The sequence below is a fragment of the Mastomys coucha genome, unplaced genomic scaffold (assembly GCF_008632895.1).
Source record: "Mastomys coucha isolate ucsf_1 unplaced genomic scaffold, UCSF_Mcou_1 pScaffold18, whole genome shotgun sequence".
In the NCBI taxonomy this organism is placed as follows: Eukaryota; Metazoa; Chordata; class Mammalia; order Rodentia; family Muridae; genus Mastomys; species Mastomys coucha.
The window spans coordinates 2,942,795-2,956,015 of NW_022196900.1; the positions used below are offsets into that span (position 1 = coordinate 2,942,795).

The 13,221-nt window shown below is 47.0% G+C and overlaps 1 protein-coding gene across 1 annotated transcript in view; it reads left to right on the plus strand.

Annotated features, from left to right (window-relative positions):
• The first annotated feature begins 11,654 nt into the window (after positions 1-11,654).
• Ube2r2 (ubiquitin conjugating enzyme E2 R2) overlaps positions 11,655-13,221 on the plus strand; it is a 60,767-nt gene continuing 59,200 nt past the window's right edge. Inside the window, exon 1 of the mRNA XM_031377072.1 lies at positions 11,655-12,396. Within this exon, the coding sequence (XP_031232932.1) occupies positions 12,220-12,396 (177 nt within the window). The 5' untranslated portion in view covers positions 11,655-12,219. The remainder of the gene's footprint in view (positions 12,397-13,221) is intronic.

The window sequence follows — 13,221 nt, forward strand, 5'->3', positions numbered from 1 at the left end:
GGAGTTTCAGAGCAACCAGACTATCTAATGATACTCAGGCTCAATAAATAAACTAAATTGGGCATGCTGATGCATATCTTTAATCCCAGCACTCCAGTAGAATATAGATGCACTCGAGAGCAGAGGCAGGCTGATATCTGAGTTCAAGGCCAGCCTAGTCTACACAGGAAGTTTCAGGCCAGCAAGGACTGTAGGATAAATAAAATAAAGCAGAGGGGAGTATCGGGAAGGAGAGGAGGTCAAGAGTTGGCACTTTAGCACATAGGAGACCACACAGTGGGTAAAATAGCTGTCACTAAGGCCTGGGACCCACACTAGTAGAAGGAGAGAAGTGGTTTCTGGGAGTTGTCCTCTGACCTCCACAATGCATTCAAGCGATACCTGTGTGCTTTCACACACACCCAAATAAAATATAAGTAAGGGAGAAAAGAGATTTGCAAAGCAAGAACAAAAAAAGAATTATACACTGGAGACATGGCCAAGGGCTTACAAGCACTTGCTGCTCATGCAGAGGACCTAGGTTTGGTTCCCAGCACCTGTGTAGCTTTGAGGCTTAGAACTGCTGCCTGTAACGCCAGAATAGGAAATACTTTGGCACCAGGCACTCCTGTGGTACACATACCAATATGCAAATAATTTTGTTTTAACGTCTCACTATGTATTCCTGACTGGCCTGTATTTCACAGAGATTCATCTGCATTTGACTCCTGACTGCTGAGATTATAGACATAGATAACAGACACAGACCATGCAAATAATATTATTTTTTTATTTTTTTATTTTTTTTTTTTTGTTTTTCGAGACAGGGTTTCTCTGTATAGCCCTGGCTGTCCTGGAACTCACTCTGTAGACCAGGCTGGCCTCGAACTCAGAAATCCGCCTGCCTCTGCCTCTCAAGTGCTGGGATTAAAGGCATGCGCCATCACCGCCCAGCTCATGTGTGATTATTATTATTGTTATTGTTTTTTGAAACAGGACGTCTTTATGTAGTCCTGGCTGTCCTGGAACTCATTCTGTTGACCAGCTGGCTACAAATTCAGAGATCTACTTGCCTTATGTGCTTGAGTGCTAGGACTAAAGGTGTACCTCCCAACACACACACCATGCTGGCTTTGAAAGTAAATCTTTAAAATTTATTTTAGAGTATGTATATGTTTATGCCTAGGAGAGTTTCTATGTACCATGTGTGTTCAGGAAACTTTGGGCTGGAGAGCTGGTTCAGTGCTTAAGGACCCTGACTGCTCTTCCAGAGGTCCTGAGTTTAATTCCCAGCAACCACATGGTGACTCACAACCATCTGTAATGGAATCCTATGCTCTCTTCTGGTGTGTCTGAAGACAGCTACAGTGTACTCATATACATAAAATAAATAAATAAATATTAAAAAAAAAAAAGGCCAGGCAGTGGTGGTGCACACCTTTAACCCCAGCACTTGGGAGGCAGAGATAGGTAGATTTCTGAGTTTGAAGACAGCCTGGTCTACAGAGTGAGTTCCAGGACAGCCAGGACTACACAGAGAAACCCTGTCTCGAAAAACCAAAGAAAATAAAAAAAACCTTTGGAAGAGGGCACTGGAGGGCACTGGGCTCCTGGAAGTGGAGTTATAAGCAGCTGTGAGCCTGTGTAGGCGCTGGGAACTGAAACCAGGCACTCTGCCCCTTGACCACTAATCCATCCTTCCAGCCCCGTTAAAGAAATTTTGAAAAATAAAATAGAATAAAGTAAAAGAAGCATGTACCTGAACTTTGTGGTAGAGTTTGTGTATTTTTCATTTAAAGGGCCCTGGGTCAAAAATATTGCAAAAATAATGATAGAGGTGTATAAGAAATGTCAAGCCCTGTGCACTTGATGCCTTTTTTTGTTTGTTTGTTTGTTTTTGTTTTTGAAGTCAGGGTTTCTCTTTGTAGCCCTGACTGTCCTGGAACTCACTCTGTAAAGCACTTGGTATCTTAAATAGAGAGTTTCATAAGTCTTGACCATAAACCAGAACCCTGGAAGAATGTTCTTGCCTTTGTTTTCTGTGTTAGTTCCTTTTATCTAGTTATACATAACTTCACAAACTCACAAAACTTTGTCATGTCTCTTCCCACCTTCTTTCACTTCCTGCTCTCATTGTAGCTACATCTTTCCTTTTTTGTGCGTGTGTGTCTGTGACAGGTGCTCACTATGTATCCTTGACTGGTCTAAGACTTGCTACATAGACCAGGTTGTCCTTGAAATCACAGAGACCTGCCTGCCTGTGCCTCCAGAATGCTGGCAATAAAGGCACAGGCCACCGTGCCTGGTTGTTGTTTATTGTTGCTACTGGGTTTTTGTTTGTTTGTTTGCTTTGATTTTACAAATTCAGGGCCTCTAGCATGGTAGTCGAGCACCTCGTTTAAGGTTTTTTGTGTGTTTGCTGTTCTATGACAAAGTTTCACGTGGCCCAGAATGGCCTCAGCGTTGCTGCGGTGCTGAGGATGACCTGGAACCCCTGATCTTTTTGCCTCTCTCTCCCAAGCGCCACCACACTGAGATTTTCTAGCTGCTTGTTTGTCTCTATTTCTATTTCACTCATTAGAGTACAAACCCGCTGGATAATAGCACAAATCAATTATTTGTTTTATTGTTTCTATATTATTCTATTTGTTTGTCATGACATACATGTAGAAGACATCTTGCAGGAGTTGGTTCTCATTTTCCATCTGGCTTGGTGGTCAGTACCTTAAAATGACTCTTGTTTTCTTCTTTTCCCTTTTTCCCTCCCTTCCTCCATCCCCTCCCTCCCTCCCTCCCTCCCTTCCTTCCTTCTTACTTTTCTGAGTAACCTAGAATGACCGTAAACTCATTTTATAGCTGAGATTGGCCTTGAGTTTCTTATCTTCCTGTCTCCATCTTCCAAGTGCTGGCATCATAGATTCGTGCTGCCGTGCCTAGGAAATCCTATTCACTGCTGCATTCTAGGCAATTAGCCTAGGGCCTGTCATACAAGCAGCACTCACTATGTATTTGTTGAATGGAAGAATGAATGGCTTTTTCAAGAGCGTCTTGACGGCTGAGAGGAAGAAATAAACATGCGCACTCTGCACCTCGTGGGCGGTGCTGTGATCTACACAGATAGCTGTCAGCATTTTTAGGCTAAGACCATTACAGCAAGGCAGTTAACAGTCTCACTGAAGGGCGGTGGTGGCAGCTGGGTATAAGCACACCTGAGATCTTACTACTGTGGAGGCTGAAGCAGGAGTTCAAGGCCAACCTGTGCTAGGTTACAAGAAAGACACTCCCCCTCCCCACCCCCCAAATCTGTGAGGTGGGATGATTGAAGCCACTTGCTAATTGAGTGACCTTGGGTAACTTGTTATCTATCCTCTGTAAACCTTACTTTAACTCAGAAAAATGAATGACCATGTAATGGATTTTGTGATGTTTAACTGAGGTGTTATATGTAAAGAAACTATTACAAGTAGATGCTCAACAATTGTTAGCTTTCATTAGATGACTGTGGCTTCTTTTTTTTGTTGTTTTGTTTTGTTTTGTTTTGTTTTGTTGAGACAAGCTTTCTCTGTATAGCCCTGGCTGTCCTGGAACTCACTCTGTAGACCAGGCTGGCCTTGAACTCAGAAATCCGCCTGCCTCTGCCTCCCAAGTGCTGGGATTAAAGGCATGCACCACCACAGCCCGGCACGACTGCGGCTTCTAATAGCACTGTCTTTGTTTTTGCTTTTGTGAGACAGGGTTTCTCCGTGTAGCCCTGGCTGTCCTGCAACTCAGTCTGTAGACCAGGCTGGCCTCGAACTCAAGAAAGATCTGCCTGCCTCTGCCTCCTGAGTGTTAAGATTAGCTGGGCTTTCCTTTCACTTTTAGGGATTTACTTAAAAAAAAAAGATTTTAATTTTTATTTATATGAATACACTGTAGCTGTCTTCAGACACACCAGAAGAGGGCATCAGATCCCATTACAGATGGTTGTGAACCACCATGTGGTTGCTGGGAATTGAACTCAGGACCTCTGAAGAGCAATCAGTGCTCTTAACTGCTGAGCCATCTCTCCAGCCCACAGATTATTATTTCTAAGCTGTGAGTCCAGGTACCTGCCAAGGCTGGAGGCATCAGAATCCTGGAGCTGGATTCCTGGCAGCTGAGCATCCTGACGTGAGTGCTGGGAGCTGAGCTCAGGGCCTCTGCAAAGCTAGTCCCTGCTCTGAACCACTGAGCTAGCTCTCCAGCCCCATGCATATATTTTTGAGACAGGGTTTCATGTATTCCAAGTTACTCCTGAACATTATTCACAGTCAAGTCTAGTCTTGAACTCCTGGTATCCTACCTCCACTTCCAGAGTTTTAGGAGGACACTCATGCACTGCTACACCTGGCTGTAGGTAACATAGTGAGTGAAAAATAAATGAATAAGCCTGAAAACTAAATAAAAATATTTTTAATTTATTTTTAATTTTGTGTACATCGGTGTTTTGCCCACGTGTATGCCTGTGTGAGGGTGTCAGATCACCTGGAAACGGAGCCCCAGAGCATTGTGAGCCACCATGTGGGTGCTGAGAATCCTCTGGAAGAGCAGTCAGGACTCTTTCTTGACTGCTGAGCCATCTCTCCAGCTTCAGAAAAGAAACTTTTAAACAAATTTCCATGGGGTAAGTGGAGGTTGAATGCAGGCCTTCCATATTTTTATGAGCACTCAGTCACATTTCTAACTCAGTCTTTTAATTTGAAATTGACAGCTGGGATATGGAGTACATACCTGCAATCCTATATAACTTGGTAGTCAGAGGCGCGAGTTCAAGGACAGCCTCCTCAAAGCCAGCCTGGGATACAAGAAAAGTTAGCTAAAAAAAAAAAAAAAAAAAAAAAAAAAAATCACAATTAAATTTCCTAAAGTGGGCCCATCAGTACACACCTTTAATTCTAGCAAGTGTGTGGAAGGAGAATCACAAATTCAAGGTCATGCTCTGCTACATAGATGGTCAAGGCCAGTCTGGGCTACTGGAGACTCTGTCTTAAACATTTAAACAGCCCGAATGAATACTTCTTCCTCTGTTTAGGTTATGCCTTTTCTCATTTGAAATAAAGTCAATGGACTCTCCCAGAGGTTCCTGGCTTGGTGCGGTCCAGGGGCTACCTCGGACTGAGCGTATTTTGTTCTCCTGACCACAAGGGGGCCCCCGTCAGTCACGTCAGTCTCTCCCTGCTATTAAGGAACTGTTGAGAATGCTGCAGTTTCTCAGTCCCAGGCCTCGAACCTAGCGTTGAGAACACGTTGCACACATGCTCTACCACTGAGCTATATATTCCTAGACTTTTTCATTTTGAGATAGGGCCTAACTTGTCGAGACTGATTTTAACTCTCTAGCTGGCTTTGAACTTGGAATCCTGCCTCCACTTGCTTCTATCTCCTCCATACCCCTGTATCACCAGGTCTGTCAACTTTTATTTCAGAACCTAATATGTGAAAAGCATTAGGAAAAATATGATTATGGATTTTTTTGGTCTTGAATACCTGCTATGTACCAGAGACAGCTTGGTTATGGAGGTGGAAGGTGGGGTTCAATGTGTTATTTTGTGATACTGATTATCTTCTTGGCTCTGGTGCTCTGTCTCTCTGTGTGTGTGTGTTTGTTTTGAGACAGAATCTTGCTGTGTAGCCGTGGCTGATCTGATCCTCCTTAGATAGCTCTAACTCAAGGTATTTCTCTTGCTGCTTTAGCTACTCAAATTCTGGGCCTGCTGCTTCAGGCTTCCCATTCAATACTGCTAAAATTACAGACTATGGCACTAAACTTGGTTGTCTTTCAAAAAAAAAAATACTTATGTGATCTGAGCTTCAAGAGAAGACCCCACCTGAAAAAGCAAGCCACTAAACAGCAGAAGCTAATAAATGGCTCAAGGGGGAAAGGCCCTGGCTCCCAAACCCAACCCGATTGCAGTTTTAGCAAACCCACACGATGGAAGGAGATAATCTAGTCCAGCAAGTTGATCTCTGACCTCCATGCCCCACTCTAGTGTTACATGTGGTTTTCTACATAAAATAAATATAATAATAAAGCAACAAAATATCCAAATGTCCAAGTATCTACTTTGTATCACATATCACGCTCTTATTGAGATACAGATGAATAAGAAACAGTTGCAGTTTAATGTCTTGACTGGCTAGATAGACTAACACAGTAGCTAGTTTAGTGGGACTGTAGCTCTATACTCCAGTAAGACAGAAGATGCCAGCTTTCCAATTTAGGGCCATGGCCTGAGCTGATACCTACTATATGAGTTTGTGAATTGACTTGAGCCCAAGAATGCAGGTAGATGTTTTAAGGGGTTAGTCTAGGGATCTATAACCATAGGTCAGGGTGGGGTTATGGTGACTGTATGTGGGTGAAATACTTTGAAGGTGATCTTTCTGCCTGTTTGTCTACTCACAGCTGTGCTATTAAAGGTGTCAACATCATCGCCCAGGTTTCTAGGTCAACAACCTTGCTGTCTTTAAACTGAATAGTGGAGGAGAGGAAGCTAGAACCAGGCATATGTCATCACTTTGGGAGGAGAGGATGCTGTAATTAGAATATTCTCCTTCCTTGAGGGGAGTTCTAATTCTAGTGGTAGAACTTGGTCTCATGACCTAGACAAAATTGGGAGCCTGTCAATTATCCTGTAAAAAAATGTTTTGAGACAGGGTCTTATGTCACCCTGGCTGGTTTTAACTATATAACTAAAGATGACCTTGGGATCAAAGAAGGATGTTTTAAAGTACGGAGGTCTCAGCTATGAAGAAAAAAAGTTAAAATATCCCAGAATTAGGCAGGTACAGACAGGAGGCTTTTAAGTCTTAGGCCAATGGGTTACATACTGAGTTATAAGCCAGCTTAGGCTATACAGCAAAAACATAACCTGTCTATAAATAAATAAATGCCTCATTAAGTGGATTTTTGTACAGTGACTTCCTTCCAAACAACACAGTAAAGAAGGGGTGGGGAAGCAGAGTAACTTTACAGTGGAAAGACTTGACATACTGCTTTAGCCAGGTGACCAAGGTCAACATCAATAAGGCTAATCATGCTCTGTTCTAGGCCCTTGGTATGATGTGATGCAAATGGTATTTTACCTCTGTTATCAATCCATTTCACAAAAAAACCAACCAAACAAAAATACTCCAAATAGTCTTACTTATGATAAAAATATTACAAATCCCAATTTTGAGGATTGTTATTAAATTCTTGATCTAGATAAATGTGATGGCCTACTCCTATAATAGTAGGAGTGTGGAGACTGAGGCAAAGGCTGCTAATTGAAGGCAGTCTTGGCTATGCAGTAAAATCCAGTCCCCTCCCCCAAAAGTAAAGAAGAGGACCAGCAAGAGATAGCTTAATACCCAAGTCAAGACTGAGTTTGATCCCCAAGATTCACATGATAGAGGAAGGTGGATACCCTAGAAAGTTGTCTCTGACTATCACATACAGGACATACCACACATATAGAGTAAAATAATAAGTAAATACAGAGGGAATCCTGTTTTTTTTTGGGGGGGGGAGGGACCTGAAGAAGAAGTAGCGAAATGCAAAATGGCTGAGGGCTATACTTGGATGTAGGGTGCTTCCTCAGTTCGGAGGCTGTCTCAGTTAGGGTTCCTATTGCTGTAATGAAGCACAATGATCAAAAGCAACTTGGGGAGGGAAAGGCTTATTTCACTCACAGTTCCATACAACAGCTCATCGTCAAAGGTGGGGAGGTAGCAGAAGCCATGGAGGGGTGCTCCCTATCGGCTTGCTCAGCTGGGTTTACTCAGCCTGCTTCCTTACAGAACTTAGGATCACCAGCTCAGGGATGGTACCATCCACAACCAGCTGGATTCTCTCTGATCAATTACTAATTAAGAGAATGCCTAGCTGGGCAGTGGGGGCGCTTGCCTGACAGCCAGATCCTATGGAGATATTTTCTCAACGGAGGTTCCCTCCTTTCAGATGACTATTGTAGGTTATATCAAGTAGACATAAAATTATTTAGGATGGAAACCCTGGTTTCAATTCTCAGCACCATCATGAGAAATAAAGGCAGTGATGGAGAAATGACTCAGCCATCAAAAGTGCTGGCTGCTCTTTGAGAGGACCTGGGTTCATGACCCAAATGGCAGGTCACGACCCTTTACAACTGCAGTCCCTGGAGAGCTAACATCCTCTTATGCCTTCTAAGGACACCAGGAATGCACACATTGCAGACATACCTGCGGAGAAATCACACATGAACATCATATAAATAAAATTTAAAAAGCAAAAACCAACATTCTTTAAAATTGTCAAAGTCACCAAAAGGAAAAAAACTGTACTAGTTAAGAGTGGATGGGTTAGTCGTAGTGGCCATCCTCCAGCTGCTTGGTACCGAACCTCAGTTGCTGCTGGTTGTACAGGGTGCATTCCTTACCTCGGATTGTGGCCCCGAGGATGGTGTCATTGGGCTCAACCTCTAGGGTGACTGTCTTTTTGTTTTTGTTTTTGGATTTTCGAGACATGGTTTTTCTGCATAGCCCTGGCTGTCCTAGAACTCACTCTGTAGACCAGGCTGGCCTCGAACTCAGAAATCCACCTTCCTCTGCCTCCCAGGTGCTGGGATTAAAGGCGTGTGCCACCACTGCCTGGCCTAGGATGACTATCTTAATCCTCAGGTCTTCATGAAGACCTGCATATTGACATCTGCCACTAACTAGCCCACTGCTTAAAGAAAAAGAGGGCAGCAGAAATGGAAACATTTTTTTAAAAAAAAAATGTCTTTTTAAAAAAAAAAAAAAAAAAAACTTTCAAAGCCAGGTGATGCTGTCACAGGCCTTTAATTGCAGCACTGGGGAGGCAGAGGCAAGCAAATCCCTGAGCTTGATACCTGGTCTACAAAGCAAGTTCCAGGATGGCTAGGGCTACGGAAAGAAGAAACCCTGTCTGGAAAAACCATATCTGTGCGCCATGTGCATACAGTTTCCCACGGAAGTGAGAAAAGGGTGTTGGATCCCCCTAACAAGGGGGTTGTTAGTGGTTTGGAGTCACCATGTGAGTTCTGGGAATTGAATCCAGGTCCTTTGCAAGAATGGGAATGCTAAGCCATTTCTCCAGTGTCCTCCTTTTTTATATGAAGAAAAAAATGTGGAAATATGTATCTCTGTGTAGGTGAGTGCACGTGAGTGTGGGTGCCCGGAGAGGCCAGGAACATCAGATTTAGTGGAGCTAGGGTTGTATGTGCTTGTGATCTGATGGGGGTGCTGGGACTTGAACTCAGGCCCTTTATGAAGAGAGGTACATGCTCTTAACCACTGAGTCATCTCTCCAGCCCCTAGGCTTGAATGTGTAACAGAGACATCCATCAGGCAAAAACATGCATGTGTGGCTGTGTACACAAAATAAAATACATCTAAAATATTTAAACAATTTAAGATCACATCATGTCTGTATTTATTTAGTGTGTCATAGGAAGCACTGGGTGTAGGTCCGAGGACGATCTGTGGGAGTTGGTTTTTTACTTCCACCATGTGGATCCTGGAACTCCTGTTATCAGGCTTACCAGCAGTTTCTTTTATCTGCTGAGGTGTCTCACAGGCTTCTTGTTTTTGAGACAGGGTCTTGTCTAGGCCGGGCTGTCCTAGATCCTCTTGTCAATAATCCCAGAGTGCTAGGATTGCAGGTGAGCATCTGAACCACTTGGGTTGTTTTGTTTTGTTTTGCTTTTGAAGACAGGATTCCCCTATTTAACAACCCTTGCTGTCCTGAACTCAATTTATAGGCCATACTGGTCTTGAAACTCACAGAGTTCCGCCAGCTTCTGCCTCCAGAATGCTGGGATTAAAGATGTGCCCCACCGCACCCTACTCACTTGTATTTTCTTTCATTCTTTCTTTCTTTTCTTTTCTTCTCTTTTCTTTTTTTGGTTTTTTGAGACAGGGTTTTTCTGTGTAGCCCTGGCTGTCCTGGAACTCACTCTGTAGACCAGGCTGACCTCGAATTCAGAAATCTGCCTGCCTCTGCCTCCCAAGTGCTGGGACTAAAAGCATGCGCCATCACTGCCCAGCCCCACTTGTATTTTAAGACAGGTTCTTTTGTAAATCAGGCTCCTTCTGCATCAGCCTCCAGAACCTTGGAATCACAAGCATGTGGCATCATGCTGAGCTGTCAGTAGGTCTATAAATCATAGTAATTGCTCTCTATACTTTGGAAGATGTTGTAATAGGGAAACTGGGTGCTAAGTACATGAGAACTTCACTGTTTCTGTAAACCTAAAACTTCTGTAAAAATAAAGTCTCATAAGCTGTAGATTTAATTTAACCATTACAGTTCCTTGTGTTAGGTGTATTTAATCTTCTTTTACAGAATCTGATCAAGTAAGGAGTTAGAATGCAGCTTTCTGAACCCAAAATAGTTTGTTTGGAACTTGTCTCAGTGTTTTTTTCTTTTCTTTTTAAGACAGGGGTTTCTCTGTGTAGCCCTGGCTGTCCTGGAACTCTGTAGACCAGGTTGGCCTCAGAAATCTGCCTGCCTCTGCCTCCCAAGTGCTAGGATTAAAGGTGAGGGCCACCACCGCCACCACCGCCCAGACTTTTTTTTTTTTTTTAAGACAAGGTCTCTCTATGTAGCTCTGGCTGTCTGGAAATTGTTATGTAGACCAGGCTACCCTTGAATTCACAATCAGACTGTCTCTGCCTATCACGTGCTGGAATCAAAGGCATGTGGCACCACTGTAGCAAAGGATCCTAGAGTAGTCTAACCCAGGAACTGAAGACTGTGTCCCCCTAGTCACGTCACGTCCAGGTAGATCCGTAGGAGGTAAAAAGTTAAACCGCAGCCTTCTGTTTTTAAGAGATAGGATCGCACGTCCTGACTGGCAAGGAACTATTTAGGCAGACCAGGTTGGCCTCATGTTGATCATTTTGCTTTTGTCCCCTTCCAAGTCCACACCAGGCCAACATGAATATTTTGCAAAGAAGTCAACTAAGGTATAGCCAGCGCTCTTCCCCAAATCTCATGGAGGCCCGGTCATCAGGTCCAACATTTCGTTTTCTACGTTTCCTACACAACCTAATCGACTCACGGTCAAAGGAAGCAGGAGCTAGCCTGCTTTTCTCTAGGTCTCCTTTGGGAGACCGCAACTACTAAAGCACTACGAAGTGTAAGGACCACAGCCTGGGTGACCCCGAGGGGAGCGTGTGGAGGACCAGGACTCCTCACAGAAAGGCTGCCGAGGCCGGGGGACACACAGGGCGACAGCGCTGAGAGCCTCAGGAGCTGAGAGGTTCCTTCCGGGACACGCCTCTGGAACCGCGGCGTCCAGCCGCACAACCGTCACTTAAGGCCCAAAGCGATCCTCTGCGACCCGCCCTTGATCCCCCTGCCCCCACTCCCCTACACACCTCCGCTCGGCTCTTTAAGGGTAGGGGACACGCGCAGGCGTCACAAAGCGCAGCCACCCTGGGGCCTGGCAAGGGGGGTTGGGGGGGAGAAGCGAGCAGGCGGGAGCAGGAGAGTAGAGCAGAGCCCAGCGAGGAGGGCGGGGGGGTGGCGTGGGGAGGGAGGGAGGGAGGGAGGGGCGCGCGCACGCGCACCGGGCCGCCGCCGCCGCGAGCCGCCCCCCCTCCGGGCGCGCGCCCCTCCTCCCCTCCCTCCCCTCCCTCCTCTCCCTCCCTCCCTCCTTCTCTGCTCTGTTGCTCCCGCGGCGCGAGGCGCTCTGGCTCTCCTCCTCCTCCTCCTCCGCCCCTCCCCCCGCGCCGCCGCCGCCGCCGCCGTCCCGAGACCCCAGCGCACGGCGCGCCCTCCCTCGTGCGCCCCTCCGGCCCCCGCGGAGAACGAGAGGGCAAGCGAGCACGGCGATCCCGGGCCGGCTCGGCCCCCCTGTCTTCACCATCGTCTGCCCTCCGCCGCCTTCCTTCGCTTCCACCTCCACTCCCCCCCCCACAAGTAGAGGCCCCCTCCGGGGGGGGGGAGAGGCCCGGGGCCCGGAGCGGATTCCCCCAACTCCCTTAGGCCCGCCCCCGCCCGGTCCGAGAGTGAGGAGGGCCCGGGCCGGCCCGCGTCGTGTGAGGAGGACCCCGGGCGGGCCCGCGGGCCGTCTGGGGCCTGGTCCGGCCCCGCCAGGCGTGTGAGAGGACAGGGGCCCGGCCCGGCCCGAGGGCGAGCGGAGGGGAGGGGCCTGGTCCGGCCCGGCCGGTGCGCGAGGACTGGGGCCGCGGCCCCGCACGGCCGCCGCCACCGCCGCCGCCGCCGCCGCGATGGCCCAGCAGCAGATGACCAGCTCGCAAAAAGCCCTGATGCTTGAGCTGAAATCCCTGCAGGAGGAACCGGTGGAGGGCTTCCGGATCACCCTGGTGGATGAGTCCGACCTCTACAACTGGGAGGTGGCCATCTTCGGACCCCCTAACACCCTCTACGAAGGCGGCTACTTCAAGGTACCGCCACCCTTTCTCGGCCCAGCTTCCCTGGTTTCCGCTTGCCGCCGCTGGCCCGGAGCGTGAGCTCGGGGGAGCCGAGGGGGGGCTCCTCACTTCGCAGCCCCCTCCCCCCATCCGTAGAGGCAGGAAGGCCTTGCTCACCAAGTGCCTTTTCTTTGTCATGGGGCGGGGGCGGGAGGCCAGACTGCACCGGGAAATAGGAAAGCCTCTTTGGCTGGGCTAGTGGCTACCGGGAAGGAGGGCTGCCTTTGTTTTGTTTCTCCAGCTGAGAGGTGTGTGGAAATAGAGATGGTCTATCTTCTCTTTCTCGACCCATCTGAGCCTTCTCTGCGCAGGCTGGAACTGCCCCAGAGGGCAGGGTGACCTGCACTTATTGGATTGGACTTTTCTCTTTTTTTGGGGGGGAGGTTGTGGGGGAGGAATATTAGCCTGTCATTGCCTATGTTGCTAGCGCCCTGACATTTGGAGGATTTGTTGGTCTTGGGTAGTGATAGTCCAACTTTTGATTACAGTAGGTGGTAATAAAGAAGAGGACCCTGGGGGTGGCCAAAGAAGGGAGGGTGGTGTGCTGGCGTTGTCTCTGCTGGTCATCCGCTTGAGGGGACTTGAATTTAGTCCTCTTTTCTGTCCTCGTTTTCCATTTACTTTATAGTCAGCCTCTGCTGCTTCCAAAATGCCCTTTGTCCTTTCCTACCAAGTTTACTAGCACCCCCTTCCCCCCTCCCGTGTACAAACATCCACAAAGGGTGGAACACGTCAGGCAGATTGATAGTTTCCCACTTTAGGAAGACAAGATTAAAAGCTTTTGCTTAGGTGGTTAGC